General features: G+C 61.6%; 2 protein-coding genes across 7 annotated transcripts in view; both read right to left on the minus strand.

Annotated features, from left to right (window-relative positions):
• Positions 1 to 271: 271 nt before the first annotated feature.
• Positions 272 to 14,147, minus strand: CACTIN (cactin, spliceosome C complex subunit). Its single transcript, XM_081232554.1, has 10 exons — positions 13,925 to 14,147; positions 11,106 to 11,592; positions 8,341 to 8,436; positions 7,773 to 7,918; positions 6,845 to 7,007; positions 6,644 to 6,758; positions 3,238 to 3,430; positions 2,603 to 2,725; positions 2,208 to 2,500; positions 272 to 1,723 (listed from the first exon to the last, which is right to left on the minus strand). The coding sequence occupies exons 1-10, from the start codon at positions 14,095 to 14,097 to the stop codon at positions 1,233 to 1,235; spliced, it is 2,280 nt and encodes a 759-aa protein (XP_081088680.1). The 5' UTR covers positions 14,098 to 14,147; the 3' UTR covers positions 272 to 1,232.
• Positions 14,148 to 15,735: 1,588 nt separating this feature from the next.
• The window catches only part of PIP5K1C (phosphatidylinositol-4-phosphate 5-kinase type 1 gamma), a 59,296-nt gene continuing 52,199 nt past the window's right edge, over positions 15,736 to 22,832 (minus strand). For 2 of the 6 annotated variants that reach the window (XM_081231688.1, XM_081231686.1), the window contains 2 exons: positions 18,883 to 18,966; positions 15,736 to 18,587 (listed from right to left, as the gene is read on the minus strand). In XM_081231688.1, the coding sequence (XP_081087814.1) occupies positions 18,585 to 18,587; positions 18,883 to 18,966 (87 nt within the window). In that variant the 3' untranslated portion in view covers positions 15,736 to 18,584. Of the gene's footprint in view, positions 18,588 to 18,882; positions 18,967 to 21,489; positions 21,568 to 22,832 lie in introns of all 6 variants that reach the window. The other 4 variants (XM_081231689.1, XM_081231687.1, XM_081231691.1 and 1 more) reach the window with 3 other exon arrangements.

Genomic DNA, 22,832 nt, shown 5'->3' on the forward strand with positions numbered 1-22,832 from the left:
GGCCGGGGGTGGGCGGCAAAGAGGGAGGAAGCCCTCAGACTACGAGGGGCTCCCTAAGGAACTGTTATTGACTATTTTTAGGTGTGGTGGTTGTTTTCAAAAGGTCTTCTTAGCTGTTTAGTGCCTTGGTTGTGACAGATGTGCTGTGGTTACGTAAGGCATTAACCATGGGGACAGCTGAGTGTGGGGCGCGGGAACACTAGACTATCTCTGCAGCATTTCTGAAAACCTAAACTTATTCCAAAATAAAATGTTTATTGAAAAGAAACATGCAATCTCACATGTAGACCAATTAAATGAAAATAAACAAGATTCCCCCCGCCCCCCACCCCCACCTAAAAAATTCGTTTTAGAGAAAACAGCCTGAAATGGAAATGTTTCTAGATGAAATAGGGTGTTTGGGTGAGGCTGTCTGAGGAGCTGGCAGTGGCCCTTCAGGCTTCTGACCACTTGAGGTTGGAAATGTCTCCATAAGAAAACGCTAAAAGCCATCTGTTTCTGGGGTGGGCCTGCCTGGGGCACCGTTGACAGTCTGCGACTGGGTGAGTGATTGTACCTGCCAGGCCCTTGACTGCCCGTGTCCGAGACTCGGGGACAAGGAGGGCGGCCCTGTGGTGGCTGGGAAGTGGCTCTAGGAGCGCAGCCTTGAGGGACGTGGAGGTCCAGAGGCCCGATGGGGCGCCACAGCCGCACCCTGGGGGCTCCTGTGCTCGGTGGCTGTGGAAGGATATTCCCAGACCCGATGGTGGGCGGCGACGTGTCCTCCGTGCCCACCGGGCAGAGGTTGACCCCAGCCAGCACCAGGGGCGAACTGGGGGACCACAGACGTCCCCGGATGGCCTATCCGGGAACATGCACTCAAGGGCCTGGAGCCTGGGTCCTGCAGCCGCTGGCCATGTCCAGGGGCTGAGCAACGCCCTGCAAGCCCCCCAGAGCCCCGGCGATGCAGGGCCTGTTTCTTGGGTGGGGCTCAGCGTCAATCCAAGGGCTGAGGTCTGGAGACGCTTGCTTGGTTCCCTGGGCTCTGAAAATCCCATCAGCAGCCCCTCCTGTGCGTCAGTGCCCCAGGCCCGCCTGGTGGTGGGTCCCCTCAGCTCTCTGAGGCAGGCTCCGCAGCGACCCCTGTTCACACCAGGAAGTGAGGCCCTGTGAGGAGGAGGCCCAGCTGGGGGAGGCTGCTGGCTTCCCACACCCCTGGTCAGTTCGCAGGGGTCCGGGAGGGGGCCCGCCGGTCACCGGCGGTAGCGGTAGCGCTTGAAGTGGAACCAGAGCTGGAAGATGCCGTTGGCGAACTGGCAGCGGAAGCCGTGGCGGTGCGAGTACTCCCACTCGCGGTTTACGATCTTGAAGGCGATGTCCTCGTAAGGCGGCCCGGCGTGGAAGCGGAGCGTGGCGAAATCCTTGTTGTCGGCGCAGGCCTCCAGGAAGTACTCGGGCGTGGAGCGCTTGTCGATGAGGTCGGGGTAGAAGATGTTGAACTTGTAGCCCTGCACGATCTTGGGCGGCGGGTTGTCGAAGTCGTAGTGTGTCTGGTTGTACTTGTTCCACTCGAAGCCCGTGTGCACGCGGTTGAAGAAGCGCGGCTTGCGCGGCCGGTACTTGTCCGCCCACAGGTAGGCCTTGCCCGTCAGCGGCATCTCCACGCTGAACTGCGCCTCGTCCTGGCCCATGCCCTCCTTGGCGCGCCGGAAGAAGATGTCCTCCGCGCTCTCGGTGGCGTCGCCTGCGGGCGGGGCGGGCGGGGTGTGTTAACCGGGACGCCGGCACCACAGCCTCCCTTTCCCGGTCACATGCCCCGACTCGGGCCCGCCTGCTGGGTGCCCCCCGCCCTCCCAGGTGGGCACCAAACACCACGTGTCCCCTGCCAGGTTGGCCGAAGAGCCTGGTGGTCAGAAGCCTGCAGTGGGACCCCGGACCGGGGCCTTTCCGAGGCCGTTTCTCCGCTCTTCCGGGACGATGGCTGCCCAGGAAGGCCAAGGCCCTGGCAAGCGGGCAGTGTAAGGAGCTCAGAGCAGAGCTGGGCACGGGAAGTAAAGACCACCAGCCAGCCAGTGACGCCCAGAACGAACAAACGAGCGAGCAGGTGAATGAACGGACACTCTCAAGAGAGCAGGCAGCGGACGAGGATCGGAGGATCGGAGCGGGTTCACCACCAACGCCCCCTTCACCAAGGGGAGGCTCCGCCCCGTGCTGGCCCCACCCCGCACCTGTGACCTGGAGCTGCTGCCTGGATAGGTGCAGGCGCTGCAGGTCCTCGTCCGGCTCCAGCACGTGGGCGTCCAGCGGCAGCTCGTGGGCCGTGAGCAGCCGCGGGCTGTACTTGCCGGCGTCGTAGTCGTCCAGGCTCTGTTGGATCAGATCCTCCTCCATGAGCACCGCCTCCCCGTCCGCCTCGCCCTCCGCCTCGCCCTCCGCCGGTGCTGCTGCTTCCGCCTCGGGCTCAGCAGCGCCACCCTCCGAGGGCCCGGGTGGGGTGGGGGCCCGGTCCTCAGGCTCCAGGCTGCGAGAGAGGGCTGGACTGAGCGGGGCGGGCAGTGGGGCGGGCAGTGGGCGGGGCTTCCAGTCCCACCGCCCGGCAGGGGACGTCCAGAGGCAGGCCTACCTGTGGCCCGGAGACTGCGGCTCCTGCTTGAGGATGGGGAACAGGGGCTCGCTCTCCACTCCCTGCTCCTGCTTCAGCTTGTACAGCTTCTGCCGCAGCACGTCCTGGTGCCGCTCGCGGAGCCTGGAACGCAGGCCAGGTGGTCACCCTGACTCTCCAAGGGGGTCAGGCCCCACCATGGACTTCTCATGACCCGCCCCATTTTGCTGCAAGGGCCCGGAGTTTGAGGGCAGCAAGTGGCCACGGCACAGGCGGACACCGGGAGTGGGCAGGTCCCTGTACTGGGGTGTTCACATGCAGGCGTGACCTAAGGGCCAAGCTGGGCTGGAAATGGATGGGGGACAGGCGAGGAAGAAGATAAATTTAGAAGTGACTGCACTTAGCGGCAGATAGGAGCCGTGTTTACATGACGGCGCCAAGCATGAGGAGAATTCATACACAGTGGGTGTGGGGCCTGTGGAGGGTGGGGGACAGCAGCCTTGAGGGCTTCCTGTGATGTCCGCTGACCCGGGGAAAACAAAGACCAGGTGCTAAGTAGAGGCCGGAAGGAAGGCGGGCAGGCTGCTGGGGGCTGGGCGGAGGCCTTCCAGCTGGGGCCCCAGCTTGTGGCTCCCAGGGAAGCCCCGCCAGCTCACCTGGCACGGGCCATGTGGGCACGCAGCTGCTGCAGCAGACTCTCCCAGTAGCCCATGTCTAGGTTGGGGCCCCCGGCCCGTATCTTGCCCTCGATGCCCTGGAAGATGACCTGCAGCTGGCTGTACGTCTTCCCCTTGAAGACCGACTGCACGTCGGAACTGACCGAGGCGTTGACCCCCTCTCGCCGCTCACCTGCAGTGGGGTGAGGGCTGCTTGGCATGGGGCTGGTCCCAGGTCCTAATCCTCTAGACTGAGAGGCCCCTGAGGGTGAGGCCAATGCTGCCTGACCCCGGCTCTCCCTCACACTGGCTGGCTTCCTTGTTTGTGGCTCATCAGACAGCACGCTGTGCCCTTCTGACCCCTGCCCTGCCCCAAGGCCCCTGCACATGCGGTGGGTGCTTCCCACCAGCAATAAGTTCTTCCCCATCCAGTCCGCCTCCTAGACCCCAGCCATCCTCAGCCCTCAACGAGAGCTCCCTTCTACTGGGAAGCCTTCGCCGACCACCAGACTGCTCCCTTGGCCTGGATGCCTGATTCTCGGCTTTCCAAGGGCAGGGAGCTCTGTATGCAGCTGCTGGGTGAACGTGGGGGCAGGCGACTGGCTCGTGTTCCCTGCTCCAAAGCCGGCTTCTCCAAGCCCAGCTGATCAGACAGGGTCAAGAAGAACCCGAGTCCCCTCCAGCCAACCACCTGGGACCCTGGAATCAGCACCTGGGCTCCCAAGCAGCCCTGGCTCAGCGGCAGACCCATAGGGCCGGCAGCCCGGCCTCGGTCTGTAGCAGGTGCAGACACATCACGGGACCAAAACCCAATTTGGCGACACCCTTCACACCCAGCCAAGCAGAGCCGCATCCTGCACTGACCTCAAACAGAAGCCAGGCCTCTGCTCGCTCAGACAGACGGAGCCACCGGTGCTAACTTACAACCCAAACAGACAGCCCCAGTGGGCGCCGCTCCCACAGAAGCCACGGGTGCTGAGCCACTGCTTAAAGGAAGCCAGGTCCTGGGTTTGGATGCCACCCAAGGGTCCACCAACAGGCCTGGCTGGAGGGTGCCGGCTGAATGCCCTCTGGGACACCATTTCAGGAGAGGGGGTGGCACCGTTTGGGTGGGGGGAAGGCTTCTCCTCAGAGATGCTCCCTGGGAGGACCCACGGGGATTGTAAGGGGGGCGGGGCACTGGAGAGGCCATAGGGGTGTCCGGGGACCTACTTCCTACTGTGCGCTCTATTGTACAGTTAGGATTTCCCAGCTGCAAAGAGAAGAAAAGGAGGGGGGGGGAAGAAAAAGAAAGAAAAGGGAAAAAGGAAAGGGAAGGGCCAACTTAATTTAAAATGATGAAGGCCGCCTCTGAGGGGCTCCAGGAGTGGTGGCGGAAATGAGGCCAAAAGAAGACAAACACACACACTCTCTTTGAGGACACCTGGGACCCTGACCGTAACACGCGAGAAGGGAGAGGGGACAGAGGGGTGACTGACGTGGCAGGGAGGGGGAGAGGGAAGGGCAGTGCCACAGGAGAGACCGTGGGCGAGGCACGCAGGGAGCCCTGGAAACGGGAGGGACCCAGCACAACGTCCCTTCACACTTTTCTGCAGCCATGGGGCAGGGCTCCTTCCCCACGGCCACCAGCCAAGGGGAGAGAAGACATTTCCTGACACGTGGGACGCCAACAACTTCCTGCCTCTCTCTACAAGTTACTGGAGGATGCGAGGGCACAAACCACAGGAAAGAGAGATGTGGGGTCCCAGAAAGGGGCTCCTCCTCTGGGGCGGGTGCAGGAAGCTGCAGGAGGGTGGCAGCGGACAACCCACCCGCTGTGGAAGAGGGAGTGGGGAGAATGGGGCCCAGGGACGGGGCAGGGGGCCTGATGGGAGCCTCCCAGGTGTCTGACCACCTGGGGAAGGTGGGGTCAGTGGTGCAGAATCCTCCACCCACGGTCCTTGCACTGAGGTGTTGGCATCATAAGAGCGGGCACTGGTTTGAATGCTTGACGACCATGTACTCACTCCTCACGCAATCCTCCCGGAGGTGTTTTCTCAACCCCCTGCGATGCAAGGAACAACCAAGCCCTGGGGAGGTCACCGATCGGCCCCAGGTGGCCAAGCTGCTGGGCAGCCCAGGTGTGCACCCAGAGCCACACCTGTAACTGTCGTTCTGTCCAAGGGCCCTGCAGCACCCTCCCAACCAGCACCACTGCCACCAAAGCAGATGTTTCTGGACATGCATTTATTTTTTGTCGTCGTCGTTGTTGTTTTTGGATTTTTTTGGCCGTGCCGCGTGGCTTGCGGGATCTTAGTTCCCCGACCAGGGATTGAACCTGGGCCCTCGGCAGTGAAAACACAGAGTCCTAACCACTGGACTTCCAGGGAATTCCCCTGGACACCCATTTCTGATAGCAAAGAGTCCTTTCCTTTCTCTGGAAGTTACTACAGGATGTGCCCCGCTAAAAGGGTCGGGAGAAATAAAACTCCACATACAAGGATAAAGGATGCTCCTCCTTTTCCTAAGAGGAAGGAAACCTCCCCGAGCACCGCAACTGAGCAGAGAACAGCACTTACACAGGCTCAGGGAAAGGAGGGCATTCGTCCTCAGCCACCATGGGTTGGCACTAACATGGAGCTGAGAGCTTAGTGACACAGGCTCAAGGCCCCCAGGAGCTAGATGTCGTTAGAGCCGGTGGCTTCAAGGAGGCGGGAGGGGTGGGACTGCAGTGGTTGCCAACGAGCTTTTAGAACAGTGGCTCTCAACCGGAGTTGAATCTGCCTCCTGCCAGGGGATACTGGGCCATGTCAGGGGACATCTGTGGTTGTCACGACCAGGGGCTCCTGCCACCGAGTGGGTGGGGCAGGGAGGCTGCTCCACACCCCACAGGGCCCAGGACGGCCCCACAGAGAACGGTCTGGGCCCAAATGTCAGCCGTGCTGGGGGGAAAGACCCTGCTTTAGAGCTTGTCTCCCTTGCAATTATATGCAGGCAATCATTCTGAGGAAAAGAAAAGGTGATTAAAGAAGCACACCACGCTGCACGGGTTCCCACCAAGCGCAGTCAGGTCCTGTTCTCACTCAAACAGACGGAGCCTCCGTCGAAAACTTGAAACCCAAACAGAAAACCCGTGGACGCCGCTCCCGGGGGAGCCCAGCGCTAAGCAGCTGTTTAAAGGAAGCCACTGGCACTGCTTGGGTGAGCCCTCAGGCGGGCGGGAGAGCGCCTCACTCAGGACCCGCTGCCCCCGCTGCCCAGTGCTGCCCCCTGGTGGCTCGCAGACAGGCCCTGGCAGGGAGACCCCAGAGAGGAAGCCGAGGCCTCTTCTGTGGAGCCAACAGGCCCACAGCGGCTCCCACCAGACCCAGAGGTGCCTCCCCGAGGGCACAGCCCGGCGTGCCTCCGGCGGCCCGGCCCGCATTACCTGGCCCCTTGCCCGAGGCCTCCAGCTTGCGGAGCTTGGCGATCTCATCCTCCGTGATGATGGTCATGTCCCGCCAGAAGTCCGCGTTCTTGCCTTGCTCGAGCTCCATGTACACCTGGAGGCGGAGGCGCAGACGGTGGGTGAAGGCACGCCCGGGGCTGGAGTGGCAGCAGCGGTGCCGGGCGCGCAGCAGGGCCATACCTGGATGTCCTCCAGCAGGTCTTCCATGTCGGCCACCGTGAGGCCGTTGAGGAAGGTGTAGGGCTCGTGCATCTCCACAGCCAGGTCGTCGTCCTCGGCGCTGATGTACTTGGCCAGCAGGTCGATGGGCTTGGCCCGCCCGTCCCGGATGCGGATCTTGGAGCTGCCGGGGAGCAGGGGGCAGTGTCAGAGCTGGGGCTGTGTCTACCCTCCTAAAGACCTCGCCCTTGGGGGTTGACCGGAGCCAGGGGAGGAGCCCGGCCTGCTGTGGGTGGTGGTCAGGGAAGGCTTCCTGGAAGAGGAGGTGTCAGGTGGAGGAGCAAGACAGGTCAGCCGCAAGGCACAGGCCCTGAGAGGGGCAGAGACGAGCGCGAGGGGGTCTGAAGAGCAGCGGGTGGGCGGGGACAGAGGGTCAGAGAGGCCCAGCCGGGGTGAAAGATCTGGAGCCTCAGTGTTGCGTGTGGGAACACGCATCAGAGGCTGACCCCGGTCCAACCCCAGGGAGCCCTGTGACCAGGCAGGTCTGAGCCCCTGGGGGCTGGCGCAGCTGGTGGGCAGCAAGGTGAGAAGGGGGCCGGGCCTGGAGCTCACACACCCTGTGTGAGCTCGGGCAACTCTCGACACCTCAGGAGCCTCACTTTTCTTGACTCTAGACGAGGCTGCTGAGTGAAGCACCCCGCGGTCTGGGGATGGCAGGGCACGTGGCACCCTCCACTCAGCAGCACGTTCGTGCGTCCCCTTGGCACCCGGTCCCTGGGGAGACAGGCGCGATGAAGGAAGCGACGGAAAGCAGCACAGCGCCCGAAAGAGGGTCAGAAGGGACCCTGGGGAGGAGAAGGTGGTGGGAAGCCGAGGGCCCAGGGGCGAGGTGAGCGGGGCGCGCTCCCTGCGCCCGGGGGCGGGAGGGCGGCGGGGGCGGGGCGCGCACCGCAGCTTGGCCTGCTGCAGGTGGAAGTGGTCCTCCTGCTCCTCCCACGTCTTGAAGTGCTCCGCCTCCTTCTCGCGCTGCAGCAGCTCCAGCTCCTGCTCCCGCATGGCCTTCTCCCGCTCCCGTTCCAGCCGCAGCTGCTTCACCTGTGGGCGCACAGCGGACGATGGGGGTCTTGTGGGCCTGCCTTCATCCTGCCGGGCTGGGGGACTCCCTAGGGGCGGGTGGGACCACACCCATGGCCTGGCCCCGGCGGGCTGGCACGCTGGACACACCCTGTGGCAGACGGAGCCCTCCTTTTGCTAGAGACACGGCAGCCTTCAGCAGCCAGGGCCAGTTTGGCCACCCAGCAGGGAGCGTCTTAGAATAAACCCCAGAGGCCAGCAGAGCCGAGCCAGAGGGAAACAGCTCTCTGGAATCCCTGCCCGAGCCCCTGGATCCAGCCGTGTCTGAAGCCAATGTCCCCTGGACTCTCCACGTAAACCAGTCAGGTCTCCCTTGACATAAGCCAGGGTAAGCCAGCCTGGGAGCCCTCAGGAGGGAAGGAGGGTGGCCCGGGGCACCCCACCTTCTGCAGCTCCAGCCGGTTGTCCTCCTGGATCCTCTTGTTCCGCTCCTTCAGCTCCTTCTCCTCCAGGTGGCCGATCCCCTTCTTCTCCAGGGCCTGGAAGGGCCAACGACACGCCCGCTGAGCAGCGATGCTTCCTCCTGCTGCCCGCCCCAGGACCACCTGCTGCTCTACGAGGCGGGCATCCACCAGACCGAAGCACCCGCTCTGCCCATGAGGAGCACGAGGCTGAGGGAGAAGTGACCTGCCCGCGGCCACACCCCGACTTCCAGCGGAAGATGTGGCCCCCCGTTCGCCTGCAGAATCGGTTCAGTACACTCCAGCATCGTGGGGCGCCCTCTGCCCCGAGCCGTGTGCTGAGATATGGGGAGAGGCAGCTCCGCCCCTGCAGAACTCGACCATGTCACACACGGGACAGTCTTACTTGGGGCTGCTGACTCTTGTTTTACACACAAGCCTGGCTGCACTGGCTGGGTGGTGTCCGGCTCTCAGCAGCTCAGACCCCCAGCGGCCATGCGGAGGGGCGGAACCAGCGGCTGAGCGAGAGGGGGACTCTGAAAGCACACTCGCCGGGGTCCCCGCTCACGGACCCCTCAGGGCACCCTGAGCATGGAGAGCGGCTTCTCCCTGTCTGTGCCCTCACCTGACGGAGGGGCCCGGGCACAGGCTCCCGGAGAACCCCCAACCCTCCCAAGTCATCTCACAACTGTTGTGGGTGGCACGTGCCAAGACCCGTGCCTCCTGTCACCTCCAACGGCTCCGAGGGTCGTTCCAGGAGCCCCTGTGCACAGAAAAACGCGCCTCCAGGGTGACATGGGGTGGCCCGGCCTGGGGCCACTGCCACACAGTGACAATGACCACACTTCGTCTCTACGGCCACACAGAACAGCCGCAGAGGGCCTGGACGGAGAGAGCCCGCACTCAGACACAGAGCCCTCGACCAACGCCCGGCCCGGAGAGGCATGTTCGCGGCCCACACCACGCCTGCCCACTCCGCCAGCCCAGCGCCCCGAGGACACCGGGACAAGATGCGTGACACTACTCATACAGTTGGGCCGTCTAGCGCCCTCCCCAGACTACAGAGGTCTCAGAGGCTGGGCCGGGGCTTCTCAGACGCCCCGAGGCCCGCTCACCCATTCGACATTTACCGAGGGCCAACTGCGTGCCAGCGCCTGGGACAAAGCCTTCCCCGTGGAGCTCACAGTCCACGGGAATTACACGCCATAAAGTGGGACATGTGGTTTAGATATCACCTTTGCAGCGAGACCTCTCTGGACCCGTGTGTTTAAACTGCAGCCTCCTCGCCCACCCCTGCCTGCCTTCGTTCCCTCCTCTGCGGACTCAGCTAAATGACTTATTTACAGCCAGCCTCCCGAGACTGCTGGCCGCACAGGGACAGGCATCTCTCTGTCACTCACTGACGTATGCGCAGGGCCCACACGGTACCCAGCACCCGACAGGCGCATGATTCACGTCTGTTAGTAAAGCACTAGGAAGGGAGAAGCAGTGCCTTGATAAAGGACGCAGGGAACCTGGGGGACCAAGGGGGCCAGGAAGGCCTCTCAGAAGAGGGACACATCAGTGGAGATCTGAAGGTTGAGGAAGAAACAGCCATGGGGAGGGCTCGGGAGTGCTGCAGGTAGAGGAATGGTGAGTGCAAAGGCCCTGAGGTGCTATGAGCTCACAGCGTATGTAGACAGTGGTAGATACGGTGGATTCCGCCTGTGTCCACCGGCTCTCACCCGCCCCACAGCTGTGTCGTGTCGAACTTGTCCTCCACATAGATATGTCCACGTCCCAACCCGGGAACCCATGAACATGACCTTATTTGGAAACAGGGTCTCTGCGGACGTTATTAGTTGATGTCGTGCCAGACTAGGCTGGGCCTTAGTCCAGTGATTGGTGTGTCCTTATAAGACAAGGAAACTCTGGACTCAGAGACACAGAGAGGAGAACACCACGTGAAGACACAGACACGGAGAGAAGACAGCCACGTGACGACAGAGGCAGAGACTGGAGTGATACAGCTATAAGCGAAGGGTGGCGGGCAACCACCAGAAGCTGGAAGAGGCAAGAAAAGATTCTCCCCTAGAACCTCCAGAGGGAACGTGGCTCTGGTGACACCCTGACTTTGTACTTCTGGCCTCCAGGACTGCGAGGGAAATTGTGTTGCTTTAATCCAAGTGCCCAAGGCCCCGGCTGGTGGGTAAGGGATCGGTGTGTAGTTTTGTGGGAGGTTTTTTTGTTTTTGTTTTTTTAGTTTTGTGTTTTTTTTAGTTTTTTATTTATCTATTTTGGCCGCACCGCACAGAATCCAGGATCTTAGTTCCCAGACCAGAGGTCAAACCCGTGCCCCCTGCAGTGGAAGCACAGAGTCTTAACCACTGGACCGCAGGAGAAGTCCTGGTGTGTAGTTTTCATCTCAAGGATGAGGCAACAGCTCTGAGGTGAAATCCCCCCCGGGCATGTGACGCCAAGAACCTGCCTTGAGGTTAGGCTGGCTCTGTGGGCAGAGTGCCTGAGACTGTACAGCGCACGAGACAGCGTAGGCAAAGCTGGCGGAGTCAGTGTGTGCGCGTGTGTGGGTAAAAATACACTCTCGATGGCCAGGTACGACCTGGGCACGTGTGCTGGGAATGCTAAACAACGTCTCTGAAAATAAGCTGTAAACAGCTCATGAAGCAAAAACCAGCAGGAGGACAGCAAGAGCTGGCGAGCAACACAAGCAGAAGTACGGGCGTGGCCGGTGGCCACCTCGGGCTCACCTTGTTCCAGATGAAGGTGCCCAGCAGGTTGTTGTCCCCGAAGGGGTTGTCGGTGTTGGTGTAGCCCATGTACTCCTCGCCCCAGCCCATCTTCTCCCGCTTCTTCCTCTCCTTGGCCTCCTTCTTGGCCAGCCGCCGCGCCCGCTTCTCCTCGGGCGTCTCGAAGGCCTTCATCAACTCCTCCTGCTGCTTCCGCTCCGCGCGCAGGCGCAGCCGCTCCTGCAGGCCCTGGCGCTGGCTCAGGGATGCCGCCGCCGCCCGAGGGCTCTGGGAGGGGTCCGGGGACAAGGAGCTGGACGCGGAGGAGCTGGGGGACCAGCAGTGTGTCCGCTGCTGCCACTGGCGGGCCCATCGGCCCCGCCGCTGCTGCCGCTCGTCACCCGAGTCGGACTGAGAGGAGCGGTCCTGGGAGCGCCGGGGGGCTGGCGGGGGGCTCCGGCTCTGCCTGCCTCGCCGCTGCTGCCACCGCTCCTCATCCAAATCCAACCTGCGGAGGGGACCCGCAAAGCTCCGCTCGCTGCCTGCTGGCCAGCCATCTATCCCACCGCCCTTTACTGGGCGCCTGCTGGGTGCCAGGAGCTGTTCTAGGTTCTGGGGACACGGCAGTGACCAAAACATTGATGGCCCCTGCCTGCACATCAACAAACACAGTGTGACACTAGATGGTACCATGAGCTACCAAGATAGTGATGCAGCATCAGGGTGTGGAGAGGTCAGAGAGGATCTCTCTGAGGAAGTAACGCCGGAGGAAGTGGGGGAGGGAGCTAGGCGGAGATCTGGGGAAACAGTGATCCAGGGAGAGGGCACAATAAGAGCAAAGGCGCTGGGGCAGGAATTTACTTGGCATATTCAAGAAGCAGCAGGCAGGCCTGTGTGTCTGGAGCAGAGTGAGTGAGGGGGAGAGAGGGAGGAGGGGAGGGCAGGGAGGCGGGGCTTGGGGCCAGATGGTGCAGGAGCTATAAGCGCTGTGCAAGGTGTCCAGGGAGGGCTTACAGGAGAAAATGGTGTTTAACTGGTCCTATAGGACGGGCAGGAGTGAAATGGAGTAACACTGTAGGGAATACAGAGCCTTGGAAGGGCACTGCGAGCACGGAAGGCAACGTACGAATCCTGGGGATAGATTCTTTAATGTTGCGGGCCTCTGAGCAACTACATCTGTCTTTAGTTTGTCAAATGCTCCACTTACTAAGCTCACGTCAAAGAATCTACACCATGAAAATCAATTATTTGATTTTCAAGTACGTAAATACAGGCTGTAAATCTGATCAAATCTTCATAAATGACATTGACTCTAATTATATATCTAGGGTGGCTGATTCTTGTGAATAACTAAAATCTTAGAAACCACTAGATGATAATAACAAGATTTACAACTACACATGAACCAATGCTAAAACATCAAGGCCAGGAGCTGAAACCAGAGTTAGCAAACTTTTTCTGTTAAGAGCCAGAGCGTCTATGGCACAACTACTCAACTCTGCTGTCATAGTGCAAAAGCAGCCACGGACAGTACATGAACAAATAGACATAAATTTGTTCAATAAAATTTTATTTCTGGACACCAAAACTTGAATTTCATATATTGGGTTGGACAAAAAGTTTGTTTGGGTTTTTCTGTAACGTCTTATGGAAAAACCCGAATGAACTTTTCGGCCAACCCAAATAATTTTCACGTGTCATGAAATACTATTCTTTTGATTTTTTTTTCCTCCTCACCGTTCAAGCATGTAAAAACTATGCTTGGTCCACAGGCTGTAGTTTGCCAAGCCCTGGTTTAAACCATCTCTTTACTATTTCCTCTGCTTATATCTTCCTGGAATTCCTAGGTGGCAATGATCTTATGAGACTCAAAAGGAAAAGCCACCTTCTCAAACCTAGAGGGTGATCAGCTATGTCTGACAACAGTCACTCCAGCTATGGTGTGGAGAACAGGTTGGAGGGATGGGAGACAGCGCATGCCTGGAGAAGCCCCGTGGAGATCCTGAGGGTACAGATGAGGAAATCTGGGGGACAGTGGGGCAGGTACTGGCCTGAGTGTCACAGCCAGTTATGGGCTGAGCCAGCACTAAGACGCAGGTCTGAGAGTCAGTCCCTGTCACGGTGCTGGTTCTTTGTGCTGGAGGAGACTCAAGCCAAGTCTGGCCAGGTGACCCATCTCCAGAAGAAAAGGGCTGCGGGCTGAGGGGAGGCTGAGCACCAAGTCTCAGGAGTCAGTTGAGTCCTGCCACCTGCCATCAACAGTTCTTCCCTCTCACACCCCACCTCCATTGGCAAGTGCTGTCACCTCTACTTCGGAAATCCCTCTCAAATCTCCCCATTTTCCCACTGTACCTCCCCACAGCCTCCCTCTCCTGAAGGCCATCATCATCTGTTGCCTGCACAGCTGCACTATCTTCCTCCTCCCTGGTGTCACTCCTGCCGACACTCTCAGTCCCTTCTCCACGCGAAAACCAGCAGGAGTCCTGCACAGTAATCCAGACCACATCGCTCCCTGGTTCAAAATCCTCCACAGCTCCCTACTCCCCTCCAAATAACAGTCAAACCCTTCACCACGGTACACAAGACCGCACGATCTGGTCTCCCGCTTCCTCTCCGACCTCATCGACTCCCCTCCGCCTCGCTCACGGCGCCTCCTGCTGTACTTCCAACCACCAGGCGCCCTGCCTGGAACGCCTCTCGCTTTCCCTTTGCTGCCTGGTTAACCCCGACGTGCTCAGACGTCCCCTTCTTCAGGAAGCCCTCCCTGACTAACTCGGGGGTCTCCCAGCTCCTCGAGGGCTGGAGCCAGACCCCCAGCGCGGCTCACACAGCGACCCTACCTGCGCTCCCGGCTCCTCCGCCTGCGCCGCCCCTCGTCGTCCCGGCGACGTCGGTTTCGCCGCCCATGGCTCCCGCTCCAACTTCGGCTCCGACTCCGACTCCCACTCCGCCTCCGCTGCCTTCGGCCCCTGCGACCAGCCGACCGCGAGCGCGAGCGTGTACCCCTACCCATCGGCTGGGAAGGCGGCGACGGCGCGGACACAAATATCCGGGACCTGCGCCGGGGGCCTTCCTCGATCGCGGCGCGTGCCTGGCTGCCCCACCCACGCCTGAGCAGGGAGATAGGAACCAATCTCGCGGCTCATCCCGCGGGGATTCCGACCCTCTCATAACCTCCCCACCGTCCTCAAACGTGGCCTGCGTAATGAACTCCTGCCGGACTGTTGTCGCTAGGGCTGGGGATTCGTTCTTCAGGCAGTACTGGGGGCAGGCCCAGGTGGGTCCTCGAGCCTTAGGGAGCCAGAGGAGCAGTGGGCGGAGCAAGGACGAACCAGGAACGGCGACGGGGCGGAGCCTGGGGAGGCGGGACCAAGAAGCCGGTCCAGAGAGGAACTGGAGTCGGCGTGGGCGGGGCCTAGGAGGCGGGATCAAGAGAAGGCGGGGTCTAGGGGCGTAGCCAAGGGAGGCGTGTCCCGGGGGCGAGGTCTCGCGGCCCGTGGAGGCGGGGAAGCCTAACCGTAGGTGAGAGTTCAGGCTGCCCAAGGAGGCGAGGGGTGGGAGCTGGGACGGAGACTGAAAAGCCTTAGATGCTGGGCTGACCCTCAGTGAGAGTCACCATCATGCTTCACCACCGCCAATAATACCTATGTGTTTCAGGGGTTAAGGTAAAAAAACAAAACATAACTTGGATAACTCCTTAAGTTCCCCATTAACCCATTTTATAGGGGGGGAAACTGAGGCTCAGAGTGAAAGTCACTGTAACACTCCAGCCCTCAATGAGGCAGTGCAGAGCTGGGATTTGAACTTGGTGGTCCAGCTGTGTCCTCTGGGTGCTGGCGAACCATAAGAGGGCTTTGAGCAGGGAGGGATGAAAGGGGTCGTTAGGTGGGGTCCCTTCAGGCAGGCAGGGGCAAGACCACAAAGGGGCAAGAATGGAGGCCCGGAGATCTGAAGGACCCCGGAGTCCTGCTCTGAGCTCTCCCAGCCCACCCCAGAGAATGGCACTTAATACTTTAAATGTTTATCCTATAATACAACTTCCTCACACCACCCTAGATGCTAGCTTTGTATGCTCTGCTTGGTGCTGAGGTGGCGGTGGTGGCGCAAAGGGAACCCTTGACGACTGCCTGTCATGGGATGTGGGTTGTCCTGGTGATTTTCCCGATGCAGATGCATCCTTGAGCGTATCCGGATGGATACTCATCTCTGAATGTAAGGTGAGCACATTCTCGATCGCCTAGTCTTGTGTATAAACAAGCCGAGCCGTCCGCGTCTGGGATTAAAACTGGGTTTTCCAAGGGCTTGCTTACAGACAGGATCTTATTTTCAATGCAGTGTTTCTCAAATTGGGAGTCCGGGAGAAATATTTTCCCCTTAAAAGGGGTCCATGCATTACTCAATCTTTGAGACTCTGGCAGAACAAATACAAACTCCGGGGAGTGTTTGTTCCTTCCAGCTGGGTTGCACTGATGTGAGCTTTTAAGTTTTTCCGAGCTGAACTGGAACTCACTACTATTAAGGCATTCGGGTCCTTTGCTGTTATTTAATTATTTTGATTCTTACTAAGGTTTCTTTGTGCTCTCCTTCAGAGTCAGTCCTTAAACTCCCACTCGGACCATCGGATCGCACAGAGAGACAAAGAGGCGGCTAATGCTTATTACCCGATTTATTAGAGATCTCTTCCAAGTAAAAAGGGGGGGGGGACGGCGGGGCTGGGGGGTGGGGTCCCGGGGCTGCATATGAGTGTTACGGGGCCAGCAGTGGCTGCGGTTACAGAGGCGCCCACGGCTCTGGGTTTGAGCGGGATGGCGTCCTGTGCCCGAGGAGGCTGTGCCCCAGATTGTCACACACCAGACCATGGGGGCTGAGCACACGGAACCCCCGGTGAGAATTAAGACACACAAGGTTTGCAGTTTTGTTGTGTTTGGAAATCAGTTCGGCCATAAAAACGGGGTTGGGATAGGGACAGGCGATGCAACTGAACCACCAGAGAAGGTGGCCAAGGGTGCTTGTCCTGGGGTGGGGACCGAGGGGCTGTGGCGACAGTACCATGGCAGGGGGCCCCAGTGGGACGGGAGTATTGCACTGAGCCAGGTGGTGGAGGGAGAGGGTGAGAGGAGGCAGAGGCCAGAGGCCAGCAGGGGACACACTGGAGGTTCCACCTTGTCAGTCTCAGAACACGCCTTTCATTTGTACATTCGTGCCCACGTTCGCAGTGACAGCAGCCATCAGGGACGAGCTGCGACAGAACCAGGACATCGCCACAAAGGAGTCGACAGACTTCCATCCTGGGGCGGGGTGGGGCGACAGCTGGGTGGGTCCAGGGCCCTCCTTGCTGGGGGTCTGGGGAAGGCCGCGAGTTCACTACACGTGATAAATAAGGTCCTGCCTTCCCACCCTTGCCCTGACCATAAGCACATGCCTCCCGTCGGCCCAGTCCGCAGACCACTTTGCATCTGTGTGACAGTTCTCTGAAAAAGGGACAAAAAATGCAACTAACACAAAGGGGGTCTTCAAAGGGGTGTTCATGACTTAGCACAAAAATGAAAACGTCTTGATCACCAGAAGGTTTGCAAATTTCTCCAAGTCAGCATCCGACTGATGCATTTGTTCCATGGTTCACTCGGGAAAGCCTGAGGGGCCCAGCTTCTGCAGCTCCAGGTGGCTAAGGGCATCCTGGACGTAGGGCCTGATGCTCTGGTGGTCCCCACGGGACACAGTGTCTCTGTGTGCGGCCTCTGGGGGCCTGGGCGGAGACTCCGGTTGGCTTTTGGGCAACTCAGCAGTCCCTGTTTGTCCCCTTCAGACCTCTGCCCACTCAGCCTGCCTCCCCCCGGACAGGACGGGGCAGGCACTGCAGAGGGCGCCCGTGTGAAGTCCAGGCGAGGACGTTCTGGAGTCTGGACACACCTTCCGTGGACAGGAAGGGAGGACGCTGTTTTGCTTCTAGTCCAGGACACCCGCAGGCTTGTTCGGACAGGTTCTCTTCCCAGAGCTGCTTCGTGCTGCAGTGTCCCTGGCGGCCCTGCGTGGGGAGAGCCCCCAGGGCACAGCCCAGTTCTCCAGGGAGGAGAGGCGCAGCTAGACACCAGGTTACAGCCAGGCGCATGAAGCGGGCTGTGCCGGGGAGGCGAGCAGGGGCCCGCCGAGCACGAGGACAGCAGTGTACGCAGTTTGCAATGGACTCAAAAAATCAAATTCCTGGGTCGGTGGGTTCTCCAGCTGTCTCAGGCTCCACCAGGGAGGCAAAAGTGGGGAGAAATTTTCCCAGAAGGTGCAACTTCCACTCCACGCTAGCTCCCAGCTCCTCCCATGCAGGGCAGGGCGGGCCAGGGGAAACCATCCCTGATGTGTCCCTCTCCAGAGGCGGGAGAGACCCTGCAAAGCTGCCAGCTCCAGCAGCCTGCTGTGGACACAGCAGGGGCCCCTGGCGGCCGCCCTGTGGGGCTCTGGGCCCAGCAGTGGTTGCCCTGCTGAAGATGACCATCCAAAAAAAAAATTTGTTTTTCACCGAGAATTTCTTCTCCTGTCCTTCAATCGGCACAGGTGCCCCCACCATTAAAAAGAGAGAGGACGCCCACCTCAGTCCTCTTACTCAAGGGGGTCTGGTCCTCTAGGCCGGGCACCTGACTGTGGGCCTCTGCTCCAGGACACGGCTCTCGGGAAGTCCCGCAGGCTGAGGGCCCGGCCGCCTCCTCCCAGCTTGGCCCGTCTTCTGGAGGAGAGGTAAGCCCACGGCCCTGAGCTCCACTGAGAGGGGGCGGCCGTGCGTCCACATGGAGGTTCTAATCACGCCGGGTGATTCCCGCTCAAGGTCACCGGGGAGGTGGGAAACATTCTGAGAGATGGCAGGGGTGACAGGGTGGAGAGCGCCCCCAGCCACCGCCCGGCCACCCTCAAGGACGGTGTCCGGCTCTTGGCCCAAAACCCTGAGCCAAGAGCGCCTGGCAGGCGTGGTGGGAGGCCTCCAGAGGCGCCCTGGGGACCCGGCGGCCCTTCTGTCCCAGGTGCCCGTCCATCCCAGCCAGGACTTGGAATGGATTCCACTGGGGTGCAGGTCCCCAGAGCCTAGGGCCTGGTTCCCTCAGCAAGACACATGCAAGCACAGCAAAGAACCAGAAGTGCAGTGGAATGGAGTTTTTTCTTTTCCATTGTGTGGTGGGTTTTTTTTTTTTTTGGCCTTTTTCTTTTTCTAAAAAAACACACACGTGTGCTGCCATGTCTGTGCAAAGAATAAGGGCCCCAAATAAATACATGACGGGAAACTCAGGAGGGTTCACAGTATCAGGCATAGGGGCTGACGGGGAGCCGGCGCCAGGTGAGCCGCCCGGACTGCGATCGCTGCAGCCCGAGCGTTGGCGCCGTCGAGGGGAGGGCGAGGGTGAGGGCCGGCGGCCAGGCAGGCGTCTCCCGAGCTCTGGGCTGAGCAGGTGGGCAGCACCTCCAGGGAGCAGCCGGGGCAGCAGCGGACACTCGGCTCCGTCAGTGCCTGCATAGGAATTACTGAAGAGGCAGGGGACGGGTGAGGCCATGGTGGGCCGGGGCTGGACCCACACCCGCCGGGCCTCCCCTGGCCGGGTCGGGCCCCACAGCTGATGCCGAGGGCCAGGGACCCCAGGAGCCATGAGGGCTGGACACAGGCCCCCGCACGGTAGAGCCCGGCTGCCCCTCCCGCCCTGGGCCTCAGTTTCCCTGTCAGTCCCGGGGTGCCTGGAGGCCAGGCTCTCAGGCCCTCCTTGGCCAAGGCCACAGGCCTGAGCCCCCAGTGGGCCCGGCTGGCCAGCCGTGGCGCACTTACTGTGTCGCTCTCGCCGTCGGAGGCGGGGTGGGCCTGCGTGCTATAGTGAAGCGGGGAGTACACCCAGCTCCTCTCATCGGTGGGCTGGAGGGCAGGCGGGCGGCACGTGCGGGAAGGGCGCAGAAGAAGAGCAGGGTGCGAGGAGGTGCGACAGAGGCGACAGGAAGGAAGGAAGAAACAGAAATAAAAGAGGGGGCCCCCAAGGCAGCACGGGTGGGCGGCTCAGCCCCCGCTGCCCTCTCCCTGATGGTGACCTGCCCCAACCCAGATGGCCCTCGGGCTCGGCAGGGCCGGGGGCTGGGCCTCTGGGGCTGAGTGGCCAGAGCGCGGTGGGGGGGCAGCAGGAAGCAGTGAGCAGAGTCAAGGCAGGACCGGCACAGCGGGAGGCGGGGAGGGCGGGCGGGCGCGGCTTGGTTTGCTCTGCTGTCCACCGCCCCCCATGGCACCCTGACCTCCAGCCTAGCCCGGCAGCGCCCTGGAGACCCTCTGCTGGGGGTTCTGAGTGGTGGGGACTCGGGGGGAGACGATTTCCTGACCCGGGAAGCCTTTCAGCACTGGCACACACAGGTTTGCTCAGGAGAGACCCAGGCAGGCGCCACCCAGAGAGCAAGCAGCAGAGGCTTCCCTGCCCCGCTCCAAGAGCCCGGGGTCAACTTCCTGGGGAGGGGGCGCACCAGAGCCCAAGTCCCGGCCTGGGGATAGGCAGAGCGGGGACTGGCCGCCGAGGGGCCGCAGGCTGGTCTTCCTCCAGCTGTGTCTGGGGAGGGGTCCCAGTCCGGGTCCCACTGCGGGGAGGACATACATTCCTCCGGCCCCCTCGTCCCTCCCAGGTCTGCTCTCACCACCAGAACATTCTTGGGGCTCCCCCGGCCGCCTTCTCCTCTCTCTTCCTTCAACGTCCCCGACAGCCTGTGACCTCCACCCCACCCCCCATCGCCAGAGCACACACCTGTCCTGGCCGCGTCCCCCTGGGCATCCCATGGCCCCTAAGCCCACCATGGCACCCCAAGACTCACCCCTCCTCGGCGGGGTTGGGGCACCACCAGCAACCAGCCTCTGCCCTGCTGCCCTCGGGGCCCGCTGGCCGCCTCTCCACCCCACCATCCCCGCAGCTCACAGGCCGTCCCGGTACCCGTGTGGGCCCAGGCCGCGCACCCACGAGAACCGTGCCACCTACGGAGGGGTTCGCACAAAGCGTCTGGGGCAGCAGAGCAAGACCCCAGCTCGGGCCCCGCTCATTCCTTCAGGGGGTCACAAAGCAATAACCCGCCTGGCCCCCTGCTCACCTGGGAGCCCGGGGGGTGGGGCCGGGCCTGTCTGGGGCCACAGCAGGTGCTAACACTGGGGTGGGCTCAGAGTGGGGACGACACAGGGATCCTGCAGGGAACCCCGTGAGGAGCCGGCCCTGGGTGACCCACGGAAGTTGGGCCAAGGGCACGCCTGCCCCGCACGGCGGGCCTCGGGGTCCGGCCTTCCTCTTGCCGCTCCCTCTCCTCCCGTCGGCCTCCAGGCTCCTGCCTCTTCGGTGCTCCAGCCAAGACCGCCCTTCCTCTTCCGCCTCCCCACTCCCCACGCATTTCTCAAAGTCCGGGTCAACCCCCCTCCAGGCAGCTTCTGCCACAGCGCCCCACCCCATGGCCCTTGCGGGCCACGTGTCCCCAACTCTGGGACCATCTCTGGGGAGTGGCGTCCCCGGCTGGACCGAGTGTGGCGGGAGGGCTGTGGAAGCAGTCTCCCTTTTTCAGGCTCGCCCGGCAGCGCCCGACACCCAGTGACGCTCAGAGGGGCTGCTGACGGGGCTGGAGTGTGGTCTCCGAGGGGCCTCATCTTGAGAACACAAAGTCTCGCTTTAGGCCTTTGCCTTGTCCTGCCCGTTTGAGCGCTGTGTGCCTCTGGGAGGTTACTTGGCCTCTCTGGACCCCCATCTATTGCTCACAGTGACAATAACAAGCACTAACGATGCCACCACTACACAATATCCCCACAGCATCCCAGGCACGCTGGGTGGATAAGCGTTTATTAGACACACAGGTGCCTGAAGCTTGGGATCCAGACTGTGTCTACCCTGCACTCTCATGGGCTCCCTGGAGAGCCAGGGACTCGGTGTCTCCATCTGTGAAATGGGTATGGAGACACCAGCTCCTTTCTCCTGCAATTAAGAGCTTGGCTTTGCAGTCCCTCTGGTGACTCATGACGCCACCCCCTGCAGGGGACAGACACTCCGTGGGAGCCGTCAGCAGCGAGGTCTGAACAAGTTGGAGCAGTGCACCCGGCACGTCCCTGACCCGGGAGGGTTGGGACAAAGGGCAAGGGCGGCCAGGGGATGGTGGTCAGATGCAGACCCTGCCACAGCCAGGCAGGCCTCCGGAGCCCCAGACATGTGCCCACAGGCCCAGTGATGCCCACCTCGGAGGGGAGCAAGCAACGTCCCCATGGGATGCCTGCAGCACAGAGCCCCACACGGGCCAGCGCGGCCGACCTCAGCCACAGTGACATTTTCCCCAAGTCCCTTCTCAGAGGAAGAGGAACAGCCAGGACCTGTGGCTCCCTGCTGCCCACGGCGCGGGGCGGGGCTGGGCTCCCTGGAGGCCTGCCATGGTCACTTACAGTCCCTGAGGAGCTCAGCGTCACGGCCCGCAGTCGGCGATGCCGGGGAGAGTAAATCCAGTACCTCCCATCGGTGAACTGGGTGGGCCGGGTGGGCGGGGGAGGAAGCAAACAGAGGACAGGATGAAGTGACAGGATGAGGCCACAGGGATCTGGCAGGCGGTCAGGCAGGGAGGGCACCGGGAGGGGCAGGTGAGCCGATGGCCAAGCAGGAGGTGCGGGCGGGGGTCCCAACGGCTTCCTTCTCTGCTGCGTGGGCCCCAGCTGCCCACTCGGGGGTTTCAGGACTCTGACGCACACGACAGGACACGGCCCCAGGGGCCACCTCCCACACAGATCCAGAGAGCGGGAAGCAACCAGCCCTGGCGGGAGCTGACGGCAGGTGGGGGGACACACAGGGTGCACTTGGTACCCTCCAGGCCAGGCAGGGCCGTGCCCCGGCAGCACTGGCTCGGGGACCGAGAGCAGGGAGGTCGGTGTTAGTTACAAAGCAGCGATGCCAGCGGGAGGGCCAAGCTCACCCAAACAGGCCCCAAGGCCCAGCGCCGGGCCGGGGGCAGGCCCTGGCTCACTTTCCTGGGGCAGGGTCGGGGGTCAGAGGTGAGAATGAATGTCTGGGAAGAGGATGGGCGGCTGGGCGCGTGTCTGGCCCTCTCTGTTGTAACTGGGACCATGTGATCCCTGAGCAGGGCCACCCAAGGGAGATGGCTCCAGGACCCACTGTCGGGGGCTCCCTGGCCCCCGGGCACCCACTTCACCCAGGCTCCTGGTTCAGCTCCCTGCCCGCCCATGGGAGGTGTGTGGGGAAGGAGACCCCCAGCTCTGGAGAGAGGTACCGGGTCCCTGGGGCAGGGCCCCTTCCTACTCTGACGGACGCCACCTCGTCCAGGAGCAGCTGTGCGTCCTCATCCTGTGAAGTCGGCAGTGTGGAGCCCACCTGCCCCTCTTGGCGGGGCCCTGGCCTCCCTGAGCACAGAGCCCACCCTCCGCACCCACCACCCAGAGAGAGAAGGTGCGCATCATGCCAGCCCACCACGGCCAGCCCGGGCTGCCCTGGGACCCAGGGCCTGGGCCTCCCCTCAGACCAGCGGGGCCGAGCACGAGGACTCCAGATGTTTCCCGGGGCACCGCTGAAGACAGGGCCTTGGCTCGTGGCCAGATGTGGTCATGAGGCCTGGGCAGGAGGGCCTGGGCTGGATGGTGAGGGATGGGAGTGCTCCCCAACACCTGAGCGTGAGCATGCTGGCCGGGCACGTGGCCCTGAGTGTTGAAAGGTGAGCACACATGTGTGCCTGTGTGCCTGAGTGGGAGTGCACGTGCAGGTGTGCACAGGCACCTTGAAT

This window comes from Mesoplodon bidens (assembly GCF_964165515.1).
Source record: "Mesoplodon bidens genome assembly, chromosome: 4".
Classification (NCBI taxonomy): Eukaryota; Metazoa; Chordata; class Mammalia; order Artiodactyla; family Ziphiidae; genus Mesoplodon; species Mesoplodon bidens.

Coding starts and splice junctions, on each gene's coding strand:
- CACTIN (XM_081232554.1), bottom strand. CDS start 14,097: ATGGGTAGGGGTACACGCTCGCGCTCGCGGTCGGCTGGTCGCAGGGGC. Junction 2,726..3,237: donor GCCCACATGGCCCGTGCCAG/GTGAGCTGGCGG, acceptor CCTGCGTTCCAG/GCTCCGCGAGCGGCACCAGG. Junction 2,501..2,602: donor CCGCAGTCTCCGGGCCACAG/GTAGGCCTGCCT, acceptor CCTCTCTCGCAG/CCTGGAGCCTGAGGACCGGG.